The following is a 27,500-nucleotide window of genomic DNA, read 5'->3' on the forward strand; positions in this document are numbered from 1 at the left end:
TGCTTATGCACGGCTTTTATTGAATTCGTCTGGAGTCTTTTGTTGCGTTTTCGGACCGTGGTCCGTGAGCTAAGATGCTGTGTGGCGAAATACGCTCCCCAAGTACTCTCTCGTCATCTCAATAATGGACGGGGCCACCCCTAGGGGGCCGAATGCTAAATGCCTGGTGTGTTCTCAATGATATGCTAATGCTTCCAAAAAAGAAATATATATATATATATATAAAAAAAGGATTTGACAGATTTGTCACTTCCTTTGATTGCCAGCAGACCTGAATACTGATGAATACTGACGTTAGTGAATACCGATGAATGCTCACGGTAGTAGTCAGGGTACTGCAGTATTTAATGTATTCTCCGAGTAAAGGTGGAGTTGATTTTCATTAGAAGAAACACGCAGGATTCTTTCCCAAGATAAGGTGATATGATCATAGTGATGGAGACTTAACTTCTCCAGTGATAAGGCACTCACGTTCCCTACTCATCCACTCTCCACCTGACGTCGCCTATTTACACAGAGTAGTCACCGGGATTAAATCTAAATAAGGATTAGCCATGCATGAAAATACATTGTAAGCGCAGCCAAGGTGCATTTGGAACACATTCACAAACGTATCAGTTAACCTAAGATCTGTGTAATAACTAGTAAGATCACAGATTTATAAAATATGACATACATATGAGACAATACAATAGGAAGCTGGCATTTTCGGTGTCCTTTAGCTCACATCCAAAGACATACGAGACAGGTCACACAAGTAGTTCAAATGCGTTTGTCTCACCAAGTGACTTAGCAATATAAAATAACCCAGGGAAGCCTCTGACATTAGAGTGTTAATGTAATGCAGTCAAATTGTATCCAAATACAAACTAGATACAAGTTTTAATGAAACAACTTAGTGTGATAAGCTCCCTGAGACTGCAGAGGTCCAACCCCAGACCTCTAACCCCAAACGAGGTCTGACCCAGCAGAGGTCCGAACCCAGCAGAGGTCCGGTCCCAGCAGAGGTCCGGTCCCAGACGAGTCTGACCCAGACGAGGTCTGACCCAGCAGAGGTCTGACCCAGGCGAGGTCTGACCCAGGCGAGGTCTGACCCAGCAGAGGTCTGACCCAGCAGAGGTCTGACCCAGCAGAGGTCTGACCCAGGCGAGGTCTGACCCAGCCGAGGTCTGACTCAGACGAGGTCTGACTCAGACGAGGTCTTACCCAAGTATTGGTCTAACCCCAGCAGAGGTCTGACCCGAGCAGAGGTCAGACCCTCTCTGCAGTGCAGTAACAATTTAAAGGGGACAGGCTACCAGGATCACATCATACTGAAGTCTTTCTTTCCTTTAGCCTACTAAGTACCCCGTTTCAATTAACCTCTGATCTAGTAAGATCCCAGGTTTATGCATAAGAATAAAACGGATAGACATACGAGAATACGATAGGAAGCTGGCAATTTAGGTGTTCTTTAACTCAACTATTCCTGGCGTTGGAAGACGTTTCAACGTTTGGGTTGTTTTCCATTGAGAAGAGATGTCCATCAGGCTGAGGTCAAAAAAACAATACCTGACAAATCAGGCTTAAAGAGGTGACTTTTAATCAAAGGATCACACACCTGCTTGCAAAAACATTTGAGTAATGCACTGCTCCATTAGATACAATATTGCCAGTCCCACTATGTGGAAGATTTAAAGAAAAGTGTTTATGCAGAAAAGAACAACGTTTATTGAGTAAAGCACAGCATTCAAATACAACTGCTCCCCATAGTCTCTTAGAAGTTTTAAAATAACCATCCCCCTGAACCTGCCTCTAAAAAATAGCTCCTCCAGGTTTTTATTCCTTCTGGGGAGGGGTGGTTGGCCAACAAACCTGCACGTGGTTTTAGGGGTGTGTTCCCCTTGAGTGTAGAAATAGCCAGAATGAGCTGTAAGAGTTGCTTGCTCCTTTATTTCCAGACAATTATGAATAGGGCCTACACCGTCAAATGTAAAGTAAAAACAAGACAAAACGACAAACATACTAATGCTTTATACAAACCAATATGAAGAAAAGGCAATAACTTCCTTCTGTGGATTAAGCATTTTGGAAAATGTAAATGACTTAATATTTTATTCAAATCTTCCTCTATTAACACGTAAAGTACATTGGCAAGTATGTGAACAATTCAGTCGAGATGCAGGATGTCTACATGTGTCTACAAGATGCAGCCGGTTGTCTACATGCAAGTATAGCCGGTTTCAGTCCTCCGCATTTTTTCATAATTTTTTACATCAGGAGATTCAACCCTGAGGTTGATTCAGACTTGATTCTTTATATGCGGACATTTGTGTCGTTAAGACACCAAACTCCGGTTGGTTGGGGGGGGGGGGGGGGGGGGGGGGTGCTTGCAAGGGGTGGGATATGACGTAGGTTCAAAGTTCGCAAGAGGCGGCAGTAGTGCGGCCGCTGCCACTCTAGTTGGTTTTGGTTTGACCACAGACAGCATGGAGGCAACTCATTGCGATCATCTTAAATGTTGCTGCAACGATGCATCATATATTCCGTTCCATCCACAACAAAGATTGGTGCATGAGTTAGAGACAAATAGAAGAAACGACGAAGAAGAAAGGCATAGCGAATTGCTGCTTTATCAGGGAAAGAAAGCGTTTTTGCTATTTAACCTACATCGACGGCAGGGAAGGAACTGTTGATTATCATTTAGGGTGCCACTCAATGACATGCAATGCAGACCGAAGCGTCACCAACACGCCCACTCACAGGGTGTATGAAATACCAACTTTCTACGCCTGCTTCACACATAAGGTTATACATTTCCTACGGAGAAAATACTACCTCAGGGGTAATTATTTTTCAGGAGAATTTCAGGTCACGATATGTTCAGACAAACTGCCCTAGAGGAGACTATCAGGACACGTATGTCTGAGGGCAGCATATATATCTGGCCTGAGTAGTTATTCTCAGCATGGAGTGACCTGATCATAGAATTACAAGTCTTATTTGATTGTATTTAATGGCGATAAACTCACCAACAGTGCACCTCTACAGACAGCTTGGGTCATCCATCCTCTTCGTATCGACATGCATTTAATCTCACAAAGATGTGTTTTCGTCATGCAAGAGCAACTTTCTCTCAATAACACTTCTTGACAGAAGATATTCACCTTTGGATAGACCAGACGGACCTGTAGAAATAAAACATAACTCAGGTTTGCTAGTACAACACATTGGTATTCAAACTATACAACTAAACAGTCAAACCAAAAATGGTTATGATTATTTATTCTTAATTCTTGAATATAAATGATGCCATCAACAACTCAGTTTTAGAATTAAACAATTCCACTTACCTCTAAGTTCTTGCAGCATGTGCTCATTGTGTCTGTGAGTGTTTGTTGTGATGAAACATCACAGGTGTGTGTGATCAGCTATAATCAGTATGGGGGGGTGGTGCTGACTCTCAAAGAATTTGTTACTAAATGTAAGGTCACATAAGTAGCAAAAATACCCACTTGTATGTGACCTTACATTTGCAAGTAAAAAACAATATTGCAACCAAAATAAGTGCACTGGGTTGCATAGATCTATATTGAAGATATAAATATATGCTCCCCTGTAAAAGATGTTTAATAAATGTGAATTAGGTACACAGTTGTGAAAATAGTGGATTTTTATGGCTATTATATTCGACCAAGCAACATGAAACTAAGTATCTACCATCAACAAGGATACCTCTGCAGCAGTAGTATTTGTTTTAGATGATGAACAATATGCCCGCCTAGTGTTTATATATCATAGTCAACGGTCATCATTTTGAATTACCTCCATATTATAGATATGGGTTAGTGGTGTCCTGTGTCCTACGTATGCTGAAGATTGACCATGCAGCTTGGTTTAAGAATATATATCGCTCATAAGACCCCCTTATAGTGGATTTAGATATGGCTCATGTCCTTGGGCGGACAGCTGTACCAGATTTTATAATTATAGTGTAATTCGTGGAACTTTAACTATTTAGTTGAAAGGCCAAACCCACTGATTTGATGAATTGATCGTACTGTTTGAGCATAATGTTTAATCATTTTATATCCCTGCAATGTTTTGTGAAGTTTACCACAAGTTTGGTATTAATCTGTCAGTTTGATGAGGAGAAGTTCTAGGTTTTCAGAAAATTCGAAATGATGGAAAATCTGTCCAGACGTACTTTAACGGTCTCACGACTCTTCTGCTCAGCGGACTGTGGACTGTTGACAGGACAGCATTTCCAACCATAACGTAACATTTAAGCAGCCAAGTATAAACCAGCTCACAGATGGCCGGAAACGAAGAATAAAAAAACAAATATATAGAATACAAATACAGACAGAAATACTACCAGTGGAACTACCAGTGCCTTAAATCCTCTCCTTCTACATGTGTTCTCCTTGAGATTACTACTCTCTTCCCTTCTCTCTCTGAAGATGAATGCTAGTCCACATCTTTTAACGATGATACTCGAGGCCTGGAACAAATTAGAGTAACTAAAGATGACGAAGAATGCAGATCAACAGTGATCATGGCCGTTCCTCTCCCCCCGCAGACAGTGTTGGTGTGAAGTAAGCAGAGGAGTGTGATGATGGACTTCAGTAGGCGCCTGCTTTTGACGAAGCAACGGGCCTCCCGGGAGCCGCCCAGGCTTTGTGTATAAACAAGCATCCTTAAAATACCCTTTGCACGCTCTCCCTCTCGAGACGTTTAGTCTTTCTCATTGTGATTTCTCAACTGCCTTTAACTAATCAATTGCACAATAAACGGTCAAACATCTTTGCATGAAAAATTATCAAAAATGTCTCTCTCTCTCTCTCCCTCTCTCCCTCTCTCCCTCTCCCCCTCTCTCTCTCTCTCTCTCTCTCTCTCTCTCTCTCTCTCTCTCTCTCTCCCTCTCCCTCTCTCCCTCTCTCCCTCTCTCTCTCTCCCTCTCTCTTTGTCTCTCTCTCTCTCCCTCTCTCCCTCTCTCCCTCTCTCTTTCTCTCTCTCTCTCTCTCTCTCTCTCTCTCTCTCTCTCTCTCCCTCTCTCCCTCTCTCTCTCTCTCTCTCTCTCTCTCTCTCTCTCTCTCTCTCTCTCTCTCTCTCTCTCTCTCTCTCTCTCTCTCTCTCTCTCTCTCTCACAAACACACGTTTCATCGTTGTCTGATTTTTGTTTCTTCCCCTTCTGGCTGGCTAATCACCCTTACACTCTCAACTAGCCTTCTCTCCTCGTTAGCAATTTGTTGTGCTCTCATTAAAATCAACCAACGAGTGGGGTTGTTTATCCACCAATCAGAAAGTCCGGCCCATATAAAAGAAAGCTTTCTTTAATGTGTGAAATATGAAAAATGTATACGCTTTGTATGATTTGTATTCTAATAATATATATAATAATATATTAATAACTGGAATCACTGTTGTGTTGCGGTGTCCAATATGAATTAAATTGCCCCTAACTCATACTGAATGCACGGGAAAGTGATCCGGTAGAAAGCCTAAATGCATCCAAATCCCTTCAAATGGAGAAGGGCAGTTTATGTTATGACATTGTTTCAATGCCCTACGAGCCTCAGCAAACTAAAGCAACAGCGTCAGAAATATTGTCTGCCTGTTGAAGTCAGACAGAGGGTAACCTTCACTGTCGTAGACAGGTTTTAATATGATGTTGGAGCCAACAATGGCCGTCTGCCGCTCTGAATGTCTGCCTCTATCTACCATTCACCTAACAGACTGAACATGGCCTCACCCTAGCCTTGTCCACTGAGAACGTCACAGGCCCCTGGATCGGACTAACCTTCCAATTCAATGACTAATATCTGCCATAATGGAGGACTGTGTGCATGTGTACTCTGGCGTTACAAAGGGAGCTAGCCCTTGCAGCAGTTTTAATCCTACACCACGTAACGTGCTTTCGCCTCTCCCTGCTAAATACCCCTGACCCCAGCAAAGCTCCGGTACCCTCTCGGTCTTCCTCTCTATCCAGCCTTTCCTCCAATCAGAGTCGGGCGTCGGGCGTCGGGCGTCTGGAGGCTGCAGCGTCAGGCCACTGCCACGCGGGAGAAGCGGGTTGCAAATTGTCCTCAAATATTGATTCTGCTGCAGAGGCGCACAGGGCAGGGAGGGAAAGGAAGAGAGCACCAGGCTCTTCTGCTGAACACCAAACCTCCAGAGGAGAGCAAGACGGAGGCAGGGAAGGAGAGGAAGCACTGCCCTAATCTGACCCACTGAGTGAGGACGGTGGACACCTCAGCCTCCGAGACGTCCTTTCCACCTTCGAACCCGTTGTCAAAACGTGGGTGTGTGTGTGTGTTTGTGTGTGTTTGTGAAAAAGAGAGAGTGTGTGCAATAAATAAATAAAGCATTCCCAAAGTGTGTGTGTGTGTGTGTGTGTTTGGTTGTGAGTATGTGTAGGAATGCACGTCTGTACACAATGTAAAACACAGAGTGCGAGGGAGGGTCTGTGTCAAGGTGACTTAGGCTACATGCCTGTGCCTGGGCATGTAAATGGGTTGTTTGTGTATCTGCTTACCTGTATTCCTGCAGTTCTATTCCAGCGCCCTGTCGCACACATCTCTGCTCTAATTGGACCATTGTGTAGCTGCAAAACAGAGGAAAGGGGGCGCAAGAGATGGCAGTGTGACTGGCCCTAACTGCACCGCTGCACCACGGGCCTAAGAATATATTCCCTGTCAGCGGTCCTGGGAGGAGCCCAGCACTGCCCAGGCCTCTCCGTAATGAGAGAGCGGAGACGTCTGCCACCAGTAGCCCGCTGTCCCTCCGGCTCAGAGCTCAGGGCCGGAGCGGGGAGAGGCAAGAGGCTCAGATTCCATAAACTCATCACAGCTCGCAAGGCAGCGTGTCCAACAGAAGGGGTTCTCGCACACACACACACACACGCACACACACACACAAACACCCAAGCACACACACACACACACACACACACACACACACACGCACACACACACACACACACACACACACACACACAGTTCAGGGGCCCGGGGGTGGAGGGCGGGCCCTTGTTTGTGTTTGTGTGTGCGTGTGCGTGTGCGTGTGCGTGTGCTTGGGTGTTTGTGTGTATTTGTGTCTGCGTGTGTGCGTGTTGAGGTGCATGCATTTGTGCACATGTGTGTGTACTTCTGTGTGTATATCTCTGTGTGTGCATGTGTGTGTATGTGTGTGCGTGTATGAGGTTGTGTGTGCGTGTGTGTGTGAAAGAAATATAGGGGGAGAGAGAAAGCATGAAAGACATTTATAAATACAAAACAAATTGTCAAACTATGAGTGGTTATCTTAGCTGTACAAACACCAAAGAGATCAACACACAGTTGTGTGTGTGTACAGTATGTGTATGGGTGTGTGGGTATACCAATAGCATAATTGTCCATCTAATGGTGTTCTGTGCTAACGAATGAAAGACGGCAGGAGAAACGGACAGGCAGACGCGTGGAGAGAGAGAGAGGATAATTGAAGGATGTCAGACGTTGTCCAGGCCTTCCCCTATGATTGTTCTCGGTACACAGTAATGATGGAGCCCAACGGGGAAAAACATGTTTTCCAGAAAGCTGAAGCACCATTATCAGTCCATATCATACAGCTATTACGTCTCTATGTCTCAGTGAAGAACCATTGGCAGGCTTTTTTTCAGGGATAATTTGGGCTACTAATTTGCACAGAAGCACGAACGCCCCCTAATTAAGGTCATTAGAAAGACCTCTACAATACATATGCTGTTGTTTTTTCAACATGCTGAAAAGAAACAAATCAGAATGGGAAACAAGTCGGCGAACCGTTCCCGAAATAGAAAAAAAAGGAGAGATGTGATTATTTCCGTGTGACGTAAATTAGAAAGACAATGTATCGTCCCCCATGGTTTCAGCGTTTTATAAGCCTTCTAAAAGGTGAACACAAATGATATCACATCCAGAGTATACCAGATAAAAGATATAGAACCTCTTCAGGAATACCTTGCAAATATCTGGCGAAAAAACGAATGAATCAGACAGAGGAACAGATTTTTGTAGTCATAGATTTCCTAGTTTTATGGTCATGTAGTATAGCTGCATATGGTCGTGGCCTCCTTCTCCAAACCACACTTTATTCATCCAAACCTACGGGGGAATAATAGGGGCGTGATATACATTATATATTTCTACTTCTAAAGCGGGCAGCGTTTAAAAGGAAACATAAAGAAACATAATCCTGTTCTGATCTTCCCTTTCGGCAACAGACGGCAATATCAAGAAAACAACACATTCCCAAAACGGTTTCAAACTAGTCCAAATATCCTACATGAATATTTAATACGCTGTTATGATCATACGCTCGCAGTGCCAATTAGAACTGTATAATGACCGTTGCGGAGCACTCTGTGTGAAAGGGGCTTGACCCAAAAGAGCATTTGGACGCTAATTTGCCGTTCAGTAGTTATTCACCGGATATGAGCTACGCGCTCCGGCCCATCTCCCGGGCCGGGCGTGAGGAACACTGGCCTCAATGCAGCGCTAAGCCTTTCTTATGGATAAGGGGCTGGACTGGACCACGTCCAGGGAGAACTATCAACGCTGTTGTTTCTTTGTCCCTTTGTTCTGTTGTTTCATCTACCGCTCATCTACGGATAAATTCTCTCTTGAAATAGACTTTTAAAAAATGCTAAATCCAGTGTTTTGATATCCCTCTTTGTTCTCCTTAGTCCACAGTTTTGTCCCTCAGTTAATTTTTTGGGGATCATTGTCAGATCAAAGCGTCGTTTTTCGTTTTTCTGCATCAAATAACTGGTCTGGTCGTCCGTCCCAGTGGTCCGTCGGTCCAAAACAAGCGGCCCGGTGTCTTTCATCCATCGAGTGTCCACACGCTTCCGTTGAGTTTGGTGATGATCGGTCAGCTTCCATTCCATTAGATATGTTTGTGTCGTCTCTCCTCCTGAACAGCTGCTCTGCACCTTCGGAGCCTCTCTTGCTATCGCGTGACCTAGAAAAGGGGAAAGAGCACGGAGGAAGAAGAGGATAAATGAACCGGTTGACACACAGGACGGCGCGCAGCCGCCCCGTTCTGCAGGAAAAGCACTTTGAAACCCAAACTTTGTGTACCGAGCACAAGCAGTTCTGATAAAGAGATGAATTAGATCTTCAACGCACCTTAGAGCAAATGTTTTCATAACAGGTCTTATTATTCAACAAAAGTGTGTGTGGTGTGTGTATTATTGTTTGCGTAGGTGTGTGTGTGTGTGTGTGTGGGAGCGTAGTTGTGTGTGAAGACCCTTAGACATACTGAACTGAACCCATTCCTCTGACCTCCACTGTGGTATTGAAAGCTTTGACGTAGACGTCTGCTTAGACTTACAACGGCTGTTCTTGTAAATCGAAGCATGCCCTTCGTTTAGACATATATAGTTAGTTTCTCATTGTGCCGTGTTTCTCGGCTGTGTGTCTCGGCCCTGTGTGGGAACGGGAGAGACACGGACAAAAGGGCATAGGCATGACTGCGTTGAATGAGGGACGGATCAGGCCAGAGTAACGGCCACAAGGAGAGAAGACAGATAGAGAGAGGGAGAGAGAGGGAGGGAGAGAGAGCGAGGGGGAGGGAGATGGAGGGATGGAGAAAGAGAGGGCAGGGATGATTGAGGGGGAGGGAGAGATGGAGAGGGAGAAGGGGAGAGAAGAAGATATAGGGAGTGAGAGTGACAGAGGGAGCAGGAGAAAGGGACAGACCAAGTGCCCAAGTGACACAGGTAGACAGAGAGAGTGAGCTAAGAATAGGTGGTCCAGTGGGAGTTTTTCCCGGCTAGTGTATGTCTCGTGGCAGCCCGCGTCGTCGCCATGTGCCACCGAGTCTCCTGGTAACTGGTCCCCAGTCCCTCAGTGCCCCACAAACGCGCAATTAATGTCCAGCGATGCAGTCACTAGTCAGCAGTCAGCCCTCGGCCCCCCAACAGCTGATCGGCTAGACAGAGCTCGGGGGGGGGGGGGGGGGGACTGGAGCGAGAGAGGAGGAGAGCAATAGATAGCTAGGTAGATAGATATAGAGAGCTGGTGTTGTTGGTGTTGGGTGTGGGGGGGGGGGGGGGTACTACGTGCAACAACCCACGGTGTGACTCCACCTCCTCTCCACCACCTTCTCAGCTGCGTGCCTCCGTCGGCTCGCCATGCGTCAATTTAATTAGGTCTCTTAATCGCTAGGTCTCAGCAGAGGGGCCCGCTTGCCATAATGTGTTGTAATGAACACAACAGATGTTCTGCTGCTGCTGGATGCCGTCGCACACGCCGCAATCACTCTGACGGCGGCGGCGGCGGCGGCGGCGGCAACGAAACCCAACACCGCCACCGTCCCCCCATCACAACGGTTTCCCTCTCTCTTCATCGTCGTCACCTGCACGTAAACCGCCTCCTTAACAATGTATCCCCCCCCCCCCCACCCCGCATGGACACGCACACACGGGTACACACACATACACGTCAACGCCCAGACATTGCAAATTAACTTTCACACACCAGCGGCTCACAAAGGGGCCATGAAGGACCTTTATTGAAATCAACTCATCAGCTTTGAATGCCATCAATTACCTCGCCGGCACGTCGTGGTGCAGACACTTCTCCGCATACGACTCTACTCGTCTTCCCTCTGCCATCGTTTACAGCAAACGCGGAACAAATGCGGAGGCCGTCCAGTTGAAGGACCTATTTTTATCCATCGTTCTTGAAGTTTGACTTGAATTAAAACATGTTGAACTTCGAAATGTCTTATTATCTGTCGTTGTATTTCTCTGTGCTCCTTATGAGTTTTGGTGCGAAAAAGCAATTCTACTAGTCAGCGTGTTGAAAGTTTTCTAACTCTATCTCATGAATCTATCGTAATGTGTAATACTCAGGATTTAACGGACATCTAATCTATTGTGAATGTGGATGGGGTCGTGCGCTGCGTTCAAATGCTCGAAAAGACGGTCTGTTAATTAGACTTGGCCGCATGCCATGGGGACAGCTAAAACGCTGAGACATATGGGGGAGGGAGAATTACATTAGATTCATTTAACATCACCGTTAAGTGCCTATCCCATTCATGAGACGCGATAAACGCTGCACTTTGATGGACAAGGTCTTGCTAGTTGGGGTCAAATGAGGCCATCCGTGTTGAAACTGGGTCTGGAGGATTCCACGTTGTTACTTCTACGTCCAGAATTTGACATCAAATTACACGTACCAATGGCTTTCATAATTGTTTTTAATAATTTAAAATCACACCCACATACACAGAACTACACAGACAGACAAACCAACTCCACCCACCTACACACACACACACACACACACACACACACACACACACACACACACACACACACACACACACACACACACACACACACACACACACACACACACACACACACACACACACACACAACCACACGGCCCCTACCTTGGTGGTCTTGACCTTGTTGCCAGTGCTGCATGACCAGCCGGTCAGGTCGGGCAGGACCTTGCACTCCTCCCCGTCCATGCAGGGATGCATCTGACACCACCACTTCTGGATCACGATGGAGGCTTCAGAGGACAGGGGGAGAGGCGGACGGGACCATATTCAGACCAGATTGTTTGCGACCAGATAGCACACGCACTCACACAAACACGCACACAAACAGTAACACACACACAGCCCACGCAGAACGCACGGCAGCACGGTTCAGATCCGACTCCTCTGACTGACGCTAGCCGTAATCGGACTAATAGCATTCAGCGCAGGACACGGAACGTAGGAGTGTAACCTTATACTTGTTAATATGTTCAGACAAAATACTTCTATTTATGTTCATATGCTTTATGGATCATTTCTAAACTTTTAAAACAAACTACGCAAGGAGTTATTATTATTATAATAAAAGCCTTGTTGTGGGGATACTTGGAAAATAGTGCCTGCTTTTAAAGTGATATGATGACCTGGTGTGAGGCATAAACTATCAACATTGGAAGTTCTAAAGCTGAATTAATTCATAATACAACACAGATATTAAATAATTACAATAAAATTCACTGTTGATCTGTTGATCTGAGTAATAGGACATTTAATGAGAAAGTTAATGAAGGAAATAAGATGATAAACATGGATCATGTTTTCTGTTCATTTTCAATGTTACATGATGCACTATTATATTTCAAAAGGGTAAATAATCATAATGCATTTTCATTGCGATCACAAAAATATTGGATAAAACGGAAATACAATCTCCCAGCAGCAGGTGGATCTTACATCTTGCACTCCCTGTAAGTGTAGAAAATATTACAAAATGCCAGAATAGTAGTGAATAGAACAAGATTGAACAGAAAAACATTACCAACGCCAACGCATTTCCACATGCTGTCACCAAAGCAGTGAGACACAAAAACCATAAGACTTAGTTTTACTGAATAAAAAATCAGATTGTGGATCATGTGAAATGTAAAGAGACAGGAAAGACGGGGATGGGAAAAAGTCCAATCTATTCATCACTGATGTTGTGATGTCATTACAGCAAGATGGCAGGCAAAACACAGAAAGTCTCATGAAAGTCAACGATAGATGGTGATATGGGAAAATGGTAAAAGACTTAGAGATAGATGAAAATTCAGCGTGGAAACGAGAAATTGGATAAATATAAGTGCAGATTTTAATAATCGAAGTCTGGTCTCTACTTCTCTGAAGAGTTAGGGGGAGTGTGTGTGTGTGTGTGTGTGTGTGTGTGTGTGTGTGTGTGTGTGTGTGTGTGTGTGTGTGTGTGTGTGTGTGTGTGTGTGTGTGTGTGTGTGTGTGTGTGTGTGTGCACTCCTGCGTGTGTGTGTGTGTGTGTGTGTGTGTGTGTGTGTGTGTGTGTGTGTGTGTGTGTGTGTGTGTGTGTGTGTGTGTGTGTGTGTGTGTGTGTGTGGTTGTGTGTGTGTGTGTGTGTGTGTATGTCTATCTGTGTGTATGAGGGTATAAACTTACCGAAGTAGCGGTAACTGAAGTCATATAATTAAAGTAGTTTACTAGTCAAACAGCAACGCGTTTGTCCCTGCTACAATCAGCTCCCTGCCGCGACGACAAAATATTCACACACCGGCTTGAGACAAAATATGTGAGCAATTGCCATTTTACTTCACAACAGAGGTTGGAAGTAAAATAATATTGAGGCAAGGCACTAATTAAAACGTCAAACTTCCTCTCCGTTCTTCGGCAGAGATAAATAGCGTAAATGAGGAATCACGTTAAGGGCAGTCAACCAGCCGCGAGGAAGAAGTACGCTCTTTAATTCAAACCTGTGTAAAGGCCCACAACATATTAAATGACCGTAATGGAATAACCGCCTGTAATGTAATAAAAGCCAAATGGAGTAATAAAATCTGGAGGCAGTAATACAATAGCATTTCTGCAATGTAAACATTGGTGAGTGTTGTTGGTTAAGTGATGAAAGATTTTTAGTCGCATAATATCCTAATAACACCTTACCAAAAGGATACACCTTGTTGGGATTTTTTTCTTGCATTGGTATTATTGCAATATAATTTGTTCCCTTGTAAAGAGTAAACATTATAAACAATCTATACAATTATAGGGAATCTCTAGAAGTGAATAGCATATACAGTATTGTATAGTATGGTATATAACACTATATATAAATAGTATGTGTTCACCTGTTTGGGGACCTTTTATTGCACTATTCATTTTGATACGATATCCTTTGTAGAACAGTTACTTTCACACAATGTTATTTTAAGTTATGTTGAACAAAGTGATAATGTATTTCTCTGAATTTTTAACGATCTTCACTCTGATAATCTTATTCCAAGGTGTCATGGTGGAGTGTTAAAGCCTTGACTGAATAGTTGATTTCTCCGCCTGACTTTAAATATAATGATCTAATTTACATATTCTTACCTGAAGGTTGGTTCATTGTGAATAGATTCATCCTGCAAGCTACTTTATACATTCTCAATTATCAAATTATCAAATGAATATGCCAATTCCAAGGAAGGCTGTGACAGCGTTATTGTCTAATAATGCAAATGTTCTTACCAACTTTAACTGATTTCCTATGGGCAAGTAAAATACATAGAAATACTGTAGATGTTTACATGTTGCCAAAGCATTTAAAGATGGCAGGATGTACTCTTCATCTTATTTAAGTTGGTAAGTGCTTCCCAGTAAAATCGCAATGAAAAAAGTATTCCTTTTTAGCCATTGTTTTAACTTTCAAAAGCAAAATGATGGTGTAAAAATATAGTACCATAAATATGGAACAACAAGAAACAAGAAACAAACAAGAAAAAAATCAATCATGTAAGAGTGATACATCTTCTAAGCATAGCACAGCCCTCTGTGGAGTGTGTGTCGATGATGGCTTGTGTCTCCCCTGGCCCGAGTCAGACAGGGGCTGTTTCCCAAAGTGAAGGCCCAAAACATTCAGATAACTTCACTTGTGTAAAGCAATGTGTATTGCTTTCTATCTGCAATTTTTAAATATCCCGCGCAGCGTGTGAATGCAAAGGATTGTGGGCTCGTTGAGCCCACAATTTTTGGCTCATTGAGGATCCATCGATGCATCCTTGAATAATCTCGGAATTCTCAAAAATAAAGGGAGCAAATTTCCGAGTGTTCTCCACATTGGAACAGTGCTTGTCGGTGTTTTATGACGTAGCGTCCTTAAAAGGGCAGCCGTTGAGCATGCTTCCTTCACATTGCAGCCTGATTGGGCTCTGGGGCAGGGTGGGGCTGCACACCTGTTGCACATTTAGCAATCAATGTGCACAGGTTACACAAGCCATCACCACGCACGCACGCACGCACGCACGCACGCACGCACGCACGCACGCACGCACGCACGCACGCACGCACGCACGCACGCACGCACGCACGCACGCACGCACGCACGCACGCACGCACGCACGCACACACACACACACACACACACACACACACACACACAGATCTCCTGCATGGCAACATGGAGCACCAGTTCCATGCATCATTGTCTGAAAACCTTACAATAAACCGGCTGTCAATATCAGCAAATTGCATCCATAATAATGGTGGAAACCAAAGCTACTGTGTGGCAGCCACCTTGGTTGCGTGTAGCATGCACATTTCTAAACCCTCCAAATATCCCTGTACTGTATGTATTATGTTTAGTGAGTTATACATTACAGTATTGTAGACAGTACTACAACATGCAGCTCCACTAAAAATATAGCCACCAAGATGGACGCCTTCCAACAGGCAGCCTTCCAACCTCCAACAACCTAAAAGGAACTCTCAAACAACTACTATCATATTATTATGTTGTATGTATTCAGCAGACATGTTGCTATAGCCTACAGCCTCTCATGTATCTAACTGTATTTCAGGTAAGAAGATCATAAGTTAGTTACAGTAGCGGAAGTTACAGCCAAATGCTATTTTCTTGTCGTTTTAAAACCTTGTTATGTGATTTTGTTTCATTAAATTACATTTCATGCCATAACGGCATTTCAAATGTTACATTGTTGGCCTTCACAAAACTGTCTTTTTCAAGAGTCAATGGATCTCACTCTATCCAGGATAAATATAAAGTGGGAAGGAAAACCCATACCCATCCATAATTCAATAGACTTGTGGTATTTTCAGCTCGCCAGGATACACAAGTTCCAGCAGACATCCAGTAATACGCAGCCAGCACAGCAAACCTCAGAGCATGCTGGTTCCTAGGGCCGGATGTCCACTTTTTCAGACCATTATAACTACCCCCAACACCAGGAAAACATAGCACACACACACAAAAAACAGCATTGAAAAGGGACTCGACTCAATTGCAATAGTTGTTCTTTAGAAACTTCAGAAATGCTTACATTTCGTACTTACTAAATTTTTTGGGGTATATTTCAAATGTTCACAGCCTTTCTTGCGAATCAATTTGGATGCAGGCGCCTGCTAGATAAATATCAAGCAACCATGGTTTTTAGGAAACAATTGATCTATCATAGTTTCACACGTCGATCTTTTAAAAAAATTAATGAAAATAAATTGGAAAAACAAAGATGTTTTAAACATTGTATGACTCCCTTGAATTCCCTGGTGCTGCCTAATGTAGAAATCTAATCTGTAGAAATATGAGCTTTTGATGATTGTGGACCCCCTGCTAGTGGTCATCAAAGCTTCCTGGCCGGCCGTCTAGACACTAGCCTCCTAGACAGAATGCCTCCAAACTAAAGAAATCAAAATAAACCCAGCGTAATCCTGGTTGGCCGTCTAGACACTATAGCCTCCTAGACGAAGTGCCTCAAAACTAAAGAAATCAAAATATACCCTGCGTAGTCGTAGAATATGTCCTGGCCTGCGAAACAGGGTATGCTGCTTCTCAACGTTAGAGTCCTACTTAGGTGTTTGAGTTACATCAATCATATTAAACCCAAAGAAAAAAAAAACAAGCATAAAAAAGAGAGACGGTTTTCTTGAAATCCAATATCTTTGTTGGTCATTCCAGGGATACATTCGGTAGGAACATCAGAGCAAAAACTAAATCAGCACTGTGGGAAAAGGAACAAGGGTAGAAACATAGTCAGGTTGTATTTCAGACAATGCGCCACTATTTACTGCCAAAGTCGAAACCTCTGCACAAGGCAACCATCCATATGGCCTGAGGAGACGGTTGTAAATAAAGTATAGCTATTTATCAGCAATGGACGACAGGATGCCTTGTTTGAAAATATATTGTTTTTTTATTTTCTTTCTTTCAGGTTCCTAACGTGCACCAGAAACATTTTATACGGCAATGTTTCCTAGCCTTAGAATATAATCATAATGGAAGTGGACGGGGCTTTTCTGCCCGATACATACCGCCCCCTGCAGGAGGTATTCCCGGTGGGCTCCCAGACAGCAAGTAAAACGTTGATCCCTGATCCCTGTCTTTGAATTATTCATTCACCCTTTGTCCAGTCTTGGTGTTTGGTGTTTTAGAAATCGCATTTTTCTTATCTCTAACTTCAATAAGCAGGTTGTCCAGACTATTGTTTCTGACAGCGCAGAGGGGGGATAAGGAGAGGTGTGAGCAATTCACTGGAATTATGCAGAAGAAGACATGGACAAATCCTCCAAAGAGACATGGGAATAGCATCCGGCCTGAGAGAGAGATAGTGACGGGTGATGGAGGGACAACCACAGAGAGAGGGAGAGCACGAGAAGCAGGACGAGATAGAGGAAGAGAGAGGGAGGCAGAGGAAGAGAGAGAGGTAGAGAGAGGGAGCCAGATGAAGAGAGAGAGTTAGAGAGAGGGAGCCAGAGGAAGGGAGAGAGGTAGAGAGAGGGAGCCAGAGGAAGAGAGAGAGGTAGAGAGAGGGAGCCAGAGGAAGAGAGAGAGGTAGAGAGAGGGAGCCAGAGGAAGAGAGAGAGGTAGAGAGAGGTAGAGAGTGAGAGAGAGACAGAGAAAGCGTGAACAAGAAACAAGAAAACGAGAGAGAGCAAGAGAGAGCGAAGGCGAGAGTGAGAGAGAGAAGGAGAAAAAGTAAACGAGATGGGGTGGGGGGGATAGGAACAGAGGGTGCCAGAGCCAGGACGTTATGTACAGGAGGTAAGGGGAGGCAGCGGTCTGTCACCAGATAAAAAAACAAACATGCAGAGTCACCTCCATAAATCAGTCGTGGACGTCAGAGAGAGCCAAAAAAACTTGTGTTATGATGCAGAGGCTCCAGCTCGCTAAGTGGTCCTAAAAACCAATGGCTGTGTAATGCTCTTTAATGTGGCCATTATGGTGCCTTAGCGCAACTGCCAGGGTGTTATTTAGACCTAATGAGCATGGCCTAAGAGTGCTGTAATGGAGACACGCAACTCCTCACAGTTTTACGCCATGCAGTCTTACTCCCCCCAGTCTAACTCAATACAGTCTTACTAAACACAGTATAACTCAACACAGTCTAACTCCACCCAGTCTCACTCCATCCAATCTTACTCCACCCGGTGTAACTCTAGAGCACTATAACTCCAGAGCCGACAGACTCCATATGGTTTAACTCCAGAGTCGTATTACTCCAGATACCATCCCTAAAAAAGTCTAACTCTGAAACACTCCACAGTGTAACACTAGAGCAGTCTAACTCCACAGTGTAACACTGGAGCAGTCTAACTCCACAGTGTAACACTAGAGCAGTCTAACTCCACAGTGTAACACTAGAGCAGTCTAACTCCACAGAGTAACACTAGAGCAGTCTAACTCCACAGTGTAACACTGGAGCAGTCTAACTCCACAGTGTAACACTAGAGCAGTCTAACTCCACAGTGTAACACTAGAGCAGTCTAACTCCACAGTGTAACACTAGAGCAGTCTAACTCCACAGTGTAACACTGGAGCAGTCTAACTCCACAGTGTAACACTAGAGCAGTCTAACTCCACAGTGTAACACTAGAGCAGTCTAACTCCACAGTGTAACACTGGAGCAGTCTAACTCCACAGTGTAACACTGGAGCAGTCTAACTCCACAGCCTTACATACAGGCTAACTCTCTCTCTACAGTAAAACTCTCAAGAGGTCTTACTCCGCAGTCTTCCTTCAGCCTTACTCTGGAGTCTAACTCTTGAGCAGACTAGCTCTGCAGTCTAACACTAGAGCAATCTCTAATTCCACGGTCTAACTCCACAGTCTAACTCTAGAACCGTCTAACCCTACAGTGTATCACTAGAAAAGGAATGAGGCAGTCTAAGTCTACAGTCTGAGTGTGAGGACGGTACCGCCGCACCATGCCTGCCTAGCCACCAAGCGCAGGAAACCGTGGCCAGGGCACGAGGAGCCTGGGAGTTATGTACCCTGTGATGTCATGCAAAGGAGGTCAAAGGTCACTGGCAAGCCGGACCGGACCGAACAAGATGAAAGGGAGGTCCCCGAGGTGGCCGCTTAATGCAGTGTAAGATGTTAATAGAGGTCCAAATCTGCACCCTGAGGCTTTGTCCTCCCCCCGCCCCCGCCGCCAAACGCTGTGTTCTTTAATCCTCCTGCTGTAGCCGGTCGGGGGCCAAGCAGTTAGAGCACGGTGCCGGTTGGCTCCGACCCCACTCCGGGCCCCCAGGTCACGCCTCGCCCAGCCTTGATGAAGATTCATTTAAGGAGCCCCCCCGATCCTACGTTAGTCAGAGGCTCCTAATCCCACAGAGTCCATATCTGTCCAACTGTCTACCATACTTAAATAATGATATACACTGGATATATTGTAAATATAAATATATAGAAATAAATATTAATAAAACAATGAAATAATTAAATAATATGATGAATAAAGAATAAAATAATTATGCATATATATAAATATATATATGGGATAAGGGCTCCCAAAGGGGCTCATTTGACCGCAACGTGCCTGAACCATGCTTCTTTCTCCCTCCAGAGTGGGGAGATGATGAGGGAACAGCCGTGGACAGAGGCATGGTTTTGAGGCCCTCGGCCTATGGGGGCTGTCTCGGTAAGGGCTCCAGAGACAGCATGCTAAGAGGCACTGCCCTGCAGACCTGCGTCTCCCTCTGACTGTCAATCCTCCCACGGATTATGTCAATCTGACGCACACCTCACTAAGGAGTCGCTCTCCATAACTAGAACTGTGCTCCTCTCGACGTCGTGGCATCTCCTAGCGATGTGCAGACAGGTCTGCTTATGGAGCGGCTGTTTAATGGACAACACCACTCGTTGGATAAGGTGTTGAGTGTTTAGTCCACTAAACAGGTCCCTTAAATGGATGTAAGTCGACCTGTTTGGACGATTAAACATGTCCGAATAGGTCACCTAAACGGGTGTTTAGTCCACTAAACTGGTCTACAAAATCAATGTCTAGTCCAGGTTTTACTAGGTGGGCTAAATAGGTGTTTAGTCGACTAAACAGTTCTCCTAAACTGATGTTAGTTTCCTACACATGAATCTTCAAGACTCACCTGTTCAGAGACCACCTCGAATCTGCATAGCCACCCTCCCTCTTCTGGCCACCATTGTACACTGTATTGTATTGTTTTGTATTGTATTGTATCATAGTACTTAACTGTGTAGCAACTGCAGTAGCTGCTATCATTGCAACACGAGGAATTGGTTAGCCTAGCGATTGTTGTACTTGCACTTGGTTCTAAGAACATCCTTTCTGTACCGACAGCGATATATTGTTGCACTTCTTATGACAAATGTACTTATTGTAAGTCGCTTTGGATAAAAGCGTCTGCTAAATGCCCTAAATGACGTAAATGACACAGGTATACTAAATCGATGTCTCATCCACTAAACAGGTCTACTAAACCAGTGGTAGGCCACTTAACAGGTCTGCTAAACTGTGTTTACTCCATTAGACAGGTCTACTAAACGGTGTTTGTCCATGTATCTTACATCCATTGCTGGTCTCCAGTACTTGTAATGTTTGTGACATCAAGTGGGCGAATTTGAAACTGCAGCTGTAGACCCATGTTTATTTTTTATTTTTTATTTGTACTGTGAATATATCAGAAGTAAATACAATCATTATTCAGAATTAGCCAATTAGGCTAAATTTGGAATGCCTACTGATTGCTACTTAAGGTATACATTGTGCCAACAGCCTGGATGGAGAGTCGTGCTTGCCTGAGCTTTACAAAGCTTTTCACACACACACACACACACACACACACACACACACACACACACACACACACACACACACACACACACACACACACACACACACACACACACACACACACACACACACACACACACAGACACACACAAACAAACACCTTTTCTTACATAAATAAACCAGGTGCTGGGAAAACTGTGAACGGTGAGATCACTTCCAACTAAAATGTTAGCCAATGTGCTATATAAGATACACACTAGCTTATTTAAAGGATAACCCTGTTATTTGGCCAAATCGTCTCCTAGCTTCACAAAAGCCCTTTTCACACATAGTTCCTGGATTTTACTGCAATAACCTTTCAGGCACCGCTAGTGATATTTCATTTTTTCACACATGCAGCTATGTTCTGGATGATTTCCGTCTTGGCCTTTCTCACATTGCATAGCGATGCCGAAATAGATGGGCCAAGGGACAGCCCGGCAGATGGCGGTCAAGCAACACTTCTGGATGCCAGCCGCCATAAAACTTGCCGACCGAGTGGAGCTCCCTTATTTCGGACCCTGTCCAGTTTCCAGAAATTATTAAAAAGGGATGCCTGCTTGCAAACAAATTAAGCTCTATGGATAATATTATTGGATCTCCCGAAAATCCTTGGTGCATCAAGATAAACAGTTGCGGATGCACATACGTCCTCAGTGGAGTATTCTGATTGGTTTGATCTTACGTCAGACAGATTACAGTTACTGCTTGCATTCACAACACAGCCGAATGGGAAGTGATCCGAAAAATATTACTAGATGTAGAGCAAGCAAATAGCAAGTGTAGATTTCCCAGAATATCAATGAAGGAAGTCTCCCGGAAATTTGCCAGGTAGGAGTGCATGTGTGAAAAGGACCTGTCCAGAATTCTGTTCCTGATATAATTTGTTGGATTTTGGTTAACCTAGCAATTGTAAGTGCTAGGCACTTGTTTATACGAACATTTTTATTGTACCGACAGCAATACATTGTTGTTTCTCTTTCTTCTGACAAATTAACTTACTGTAAATCGCTTTGGATTAAAGCGTCTGCTAAATGTCCTAATTGTAAACATAAATGTAAATTTGTCTAATATACTTTGTTGCTATAAAAAATGCAGCAACAAATGTATTTTCTTTTAAATGAGCGTTGTGTCAGTTCGGAATTTGGCCATCTAGGTACTACAAAATGTTATATCAAAAAGAGCAAGGTGCTATATTGCTATTATTTGCATTGGTGGCAGGCGCGCTGATGCAAAATGTATACATATAACCCCTATAAGCCTCATCTTCAGTCACTTATCAAACAGGATAGAGGACCAGCTTAGCCTGAGGCAACAAATGACAGGAGTCTAGTCATTGTGACCGAGCTGACCTGATACTGAACTAAGACGAGCGTCCCTAATATGAAATGTGCACCCAGGCATCTGTCCTCAATGCTGGCGAGTATTGAGCCCTGAATACTCAACCGACATACAGAATGTACTCAGAGGATAACCAACAGCGATGGAGAAGGCCATTATGTCTGTTTGCGTGCATGTGTGCATGCATGTGTGCATACATGTGTGTGTGTGTGCGTGCGTGTGTGTGTGTGTGTTTATGATTGAGAGAGTTTATTTTTCCTGTGTGCCCCAACAGGTATAAAAATGCTTACATGGAATTCAAATTATTTTGCCCGCTGGTGAAATGTATGGGATGTAGTGTACCCAGTAGTCTACAAACACAAAGGCACACACAGAAGCACACACACACGCTTGCGCACACACACGCTTGCGCGCACACACACACACACACACACACACACACACACACACACACACACACACACACACACACACACACACACACACACACACACACACACACACACACATAGTTATAGTCTGACCCAGATATGGTGACAGTCAGTTTTTAAAAAACTAACAGGAGCGTATGTTTTAACTGAAACATTTACTCCCACTATTTACCTAATGTGTAAAAATCCACATTTGTCACGCACACTTAAATAAGTTGTGTTTGAAATGACGGCTGCCAAAAGTACCTTACACAGCCTGCTCCATTGGACAACAGTGTGTGAAATGGTTATGGTTGCATGAAGAAGAGACAGAATGTTGACAAAATGATTGATATGGCCTATTATACAGACAACAGGTGGTTCACAATAAACTACGTTGCCTATACTCTGCAAGCCAATACCGGAGACCCTAATCCCTGACACCAGAATGTAGTCACTCGTCTTCTCCCTCCCTCCCTCTCTCTATTTCTCTGTTTCCCTACCTCTCCCTCTCGGACTGCTGTTGAAATACATCACAGTGGCAGCGTCTTTGACACCAGTAAATGTTCTGTTTAACTGCTATGGATGCTATCACACACACACACACACACGCGCGCACAAACACACGCAAACACATGGGCACATATGCACCCGGACACACAGATAGACACAGAAATGCACACATAGATACAAAAGCTCACAGACCCAAATACACACACTCAGAAACATGTGCACACAAACGAAACACATGCCCACCAAAACCACACACACACACACACACACACACACACACACACACACACACACACACACACACACACACACACACACACACACACACACACACACACACACACACACACACACACAGACACAAACACACAGTGCAGTATTTCCCAGTGGAGAACTCTAATAAATAGAGGGTGATTCTCTTGACCTCAGTTTATTGGATATTATCAATTCTGCCCCGACAAGCGGGTCTGCTAAGCCGGGAGTGCGCTGATGAAGTCATTAAGGGAGTCATCCTCACCTTCCCTCCCTGCTACTCAGCAGCAGGCAGCTCCACTCGGAGAGAGAGAGGAAATAAACCAGGGCAAAAACACAGCAGGATAAACAGAAGTGTATGTAAGACACACAGAGTGAGACCATACTAGGGCAGGCCTGTTTATTAGGTGCGTTTCAGACCATTCTCTGGTTTACAAATATATATTGGGTGGTCGTTTTCTGTTGTTGCTTTCGATGTTGTTATCCAGTGCATCCATATAAGCCCGGGGGGGGGGAACAAGCCACATGTTAGGAAGGATTGTTTGCCCACAGAGAGGCCAGAGAGCCATTGTTTGGAAGGGAGATGGGAGAACCTCCAGAAAATGTTGGTCAAATCTGTCCAAGTGAGCTGTTCAACCAGGGAATTTGATGAATTAGGTAGTGCTCTTTCTATCCATATAAGGAAGAAAAGACCACAAATGACAACAGAGAATGCTCATTCGAACTCTCTCTCTTGTGTGGTAGGTGGAAACAGTAATTCAATACTCTTTAAGTCATCCAGATCAGACGATTAGATGGAAGAAATCTGTGCCTCCTGTCAGAAGATTAGAAAGTATCTCGTAGACCCTCTTATACCCTCCATCTCATTAGGCAGCAAATTGTCTTTGTGATGGTGCCTGATCGTTTGATTACAAAACTGCTCTCCCCATCCAAGAACTCATCACCCAAGTTGAACAAGATAATCAAAAAATGGTCTCAGAAATGAAGAATGGGTTGTCGGCTATTTAGATGGGAAAAGTGCCCTCCTTTGGTGGGAAACTGGAACAACAGCCAGTCCTAGATGACTGGTAGGGACTGACTGGCCTAACATTGATCAACTCTAATGGAATCTATCTTGACCAATTGCTATGCGCTAAATTAACCGTTCCTATCAAAATGAACTGTTTCTTCCTAAGTGGACCGCTACAACAGCAGGTTGCTCCTTCAACTCTAGTGTGGAAGCTGTATGTTTGCGGAAAAATAAACACAACATTTAAAAACATATTTATGACTGTGTGTTTAGATAAAAAAGTGTGTCCATAGGGAGCTAAATGTGCACACACAAGTTGACTTTAACTAAGTACTGTGTTCTCAGGATGAATCACGCACACCTAGTAGACAATTTATATTTCTAGTATTACACAACTGGTTTGTGCCAGCATGTGTTCATGTTGTTCCAATGTTTGGACACCCTGTGTATAAATGTTGTCCACCTGTGTGTGTAGTGTGCTTGAGTTTGTGAGTCTGTCTCTGTGTGTGTGTGTTCGTGAGTTTGTGTGTGCATGAGTGTGTGTGCATGAGTGCATGCATGTGTATGACTACGTGCGTGTGTGTTTATAAACGTCAAGGCCCAGTGACTACGTTTTCTCTGCAGGACCTTCAGAACACTCAACCATGTGAAACAGAGGCAATGACCCTGGCACACACACTCTCTCTCTCTCTCTCTCTCTCTCTCTCTCTCCCCCCCCCCCCCCCCCCCCCCCCCTCTCTCTCTCTCTCTCTCTCTCTCCTTTCTCTCTCTCTCTCTCTCTCCTCTCTCTCTCTCTCTCTCTCTCTCTCTCTCTCTCTCTCTCTCTCTCTCTCTCTCTCTCTCTCTCTCTCTCTCTCTCTCTCTCTCTCTGGTCACTAGCTATAACAACAAAGTGGGACACAGCAAAGCCTTCTAATGACACGTAGGAAGCTGCTGAGTGGCGCTACAACCCCTCATTTGCTTGACACGGATGCTTAACAATCGCGGCTCATCACAGAGAGGAGGGGGTAGTCAAGGTCAACCCTGCACTTTTATTCTCTTTGGCGCCATCAAGAGGTGAATGGAAGTAAACACAAGAGCAGCGCAAGGCTTTCTCATCGCTGCAAAAGCATAGTTTTTCAGGAGTCGGGACCCAAGACCATATCTATATGGTAAGGAGGTGTCCTGCATGTGTTTAATAAATTACACATTCATCAATATTATTGGACAGAAAGTTAGATTGTAATCATTAAAAATGGACACATTTAAGTTTTCATTTAGATGCAGGATGGGCATGCTGAAATGCATCTATGGACACATGAAGGGCCTGTGTATCCGTGTAACTGTATACCAATGTATGCAAAACATGTTTTCTTTAAAAATGGCCCATATTTTTTCCAAAAAAACAAACAATCATCATGTCCTTTTTCTAACTGTATAGACATTAGGGAGGAACAAAACAACACAAATACCTACAACTCCATAACAATCTTATGTCCACCAAAACTCCATCGTTTCATCATCATATGCCGCTCCTGGTTATGGAAAAGAACATCTACGGAAAGGATGCAACTGGAGTCATGATAAAGTGCACAGCAGCCGAACGTAATGTCTCTCTATTACCATCTGATATACACACGCTCCAGACGACTCACTGGATTGGAAATCTTGTCTTTAACTAAATCAAGTCTTTAAAATGTGTCCTTTGAGCTTCAAAGGGGCCCGTGGGTCGACGGCTAGCTGAGCCCAACAGCTGTGTTCTACCTGCCTCTACTTTTAGTTCCTCGCAGGAGAGGTGCATCTGTCTAACTCTTTTCCTTTTATCTTCATCCTTTTACACAAATTAATCTTCTGGACACTGACACAATAAACAAACGGGAGAATCAATGTATGTAGATAGATAGTCCGACATGGGGATCATGAAGATAGTATCCATATTGGTGCAGTTCCCTTGGTCCGCTCGCCGCTAGCATGGTGGGACACTGCATGTCACATGGTTATCAGAATGTCTTACACAGCTATCTCTATCCAGAGGGAACGAGCAACAGGCTTCTGATTTTCCACTTGGAACAATGTACCCAGGTGGGTGAATGAGCTGATGTTGATGATCGGGATAGAGGTCATCAATGGATAGCCAAAGGCTTTCTACAATTCTTAACTATATTTTGTACACTACATACACACGTTGTATTTATACATGGAGAGAGAGGGAGTGAGAGTGAGAGTGAGTGAGTGAGTGAGTGAGTGAGTGAGTGAGTGAGTGAGTGAGTGAGTGAGTGAGTGAGTGAGTGAGTGAGTGAGTGAGTGAGTGAGTGAGTGAGTGAGTGAGTGAGAGAGAGAGAGAGAGACTCTTTCTCATCTCAGACAGAGACTGAGATGAGAAAGAGAGAGATATAAGAGAGAGAGAAGCGTGCGTTCTGTACCTTCCACACAGGAGGGCCTGGTCCGGGTTGTGCCGGCCACCTGGCCCGGGAAACAGGAGCACTTGACCGTCTGTGAGCGCTCCTCAATCTTGTTCTTGTTACAGCAGCGGTGGATGGCCACCACCTCGCACGTCCCCTGCTTCACCTGGTAGGCCACTGACACACACACACACATACACACACATACACACACAGACAAACACGCACACGCATGCAGAGGGAGGGAGTGTGAATGTGAGAACACACAGGCTGATAGGAGACGTCCTGCAACAAAAAGGAGAACCAGAATCATACAAACTCCATGATCCAAGCTCAAAGGATAGAGACATCGTCATGTTTGAGAAAGAAGGCATTGCCTAAAAACCAGAGCCAGATAATACATGACTATTTTCTTACACTAAGGATTCAACTAAACTAACACAGACCCAAATGCACCTTGGTGTTGTACAAGACCTTCATTACCACATCCTGCTCTGCTACTTTTACAGTGCAAAAAAAGATCTCACTTTTAAGTCACAATAAACTGAATTTAACTTTTTTAGCAATTACAGAGCACCAGGTACAAGCAGAGTGTGACACATGGATTGTAATGAGCGTTTTGAGGTTTTAAAGATTTCAAACAGAAAAGGGTTACACACATTACAAAGATTTTGTGAAGGCCATACCATGAAATTATGGCTTGAAGCAAAACCGAACGGGTGGAATGGTTTGGAGGGCTTTTCTTAAGAACAGAGTGATGTTCTTTCTGTTTCTGAGAAAAAAAACGATTTTGCCGTCCGCAAGTTTAGATTATGTTCAGTTGCGGTATTTCCTGTCAACTATTCTTATCACCAGTGTTCTTCACAAAAGGATTCCAACATGAATGGTTGATGAAGATGACTCCCTCTGTGTGGGGAAAGGTTTCCTCTCGGGAAGATTTGACACAATTACAAGGGTAACTAGTTGAAATAACGAAGAAGATCCATCAAAGGAGAATTACACTCAAACC

General features: G+C 44.1%; 1 protein-coding gene and 1 long non-coding RNA gene across 3 annotated transcripts in view; both read right to left on the reverse strand.

The window, feature by feature from the left end:
* Nucleotides 1–3,394, reverse strand: part of LOC130402503 (uncharacterized) — a 34,489-nt gene extending 31,095 nt beyond the window's left edge. For both annotated transcript variants that reach the window (XR_008903930.1, XR_008903931.1), the window contains exons 1-2: nt 3,333–3,394; nt 3,012–3,167 (exon numbers count right to left, since the gene is read on the reverse strand). This is a non-coding gene — a long non-coding RNA (uncharacterized LOC130402503). The remainder of the gene's footprint in view (nt 1–3,011; nt 3,168–3,332) is intronic.
* A 4,991-nt stretch (nt 3,395–8,385) lies between these two features.
* Nucleotides 8,386–27,500, reverse strand: part of tafa4b (TAFA chemokine like family member 4b) — a 29,190-nt gene continuing 10,075 nt past the window's right edge. The window contains exons 2-4 of the mRNA XM_056606363.1: nt 26,513–26,668; nt 11,407–11,531; nt 8,386–8,961 (exon numbers count right to left, since the gene is read on the reverse strand). Of these exons, the coding sequence (XP_056462338.1) occupies nt 8,950–8,961; nt 11,407–11,531; nt 26,513–26,668 (293 nt within the window). The 3' untranslated portion in view covers nt 8,386–8,949. The remainder of the gene's footprint in view (nt 8,962–11,406; nt 11,532–26,512; nt 26,669–27,500) is intronic.

This window comes from Gadus chalcogrammus, chromosome 13 (assembly GCF_026213295.1).
Source record: "Gadus chalcogrammus isolate NIFS_2021 chromosome 13, NIFS_Gcha_1.0, whole genome shotgun sequence".
Classification (NCBI taxonomy): Eukaryota; Metazoa; Chordata; class Actinopteri; order Gadiformes; family Gadidae; genus Gadus; species Gadus chalcogrammus.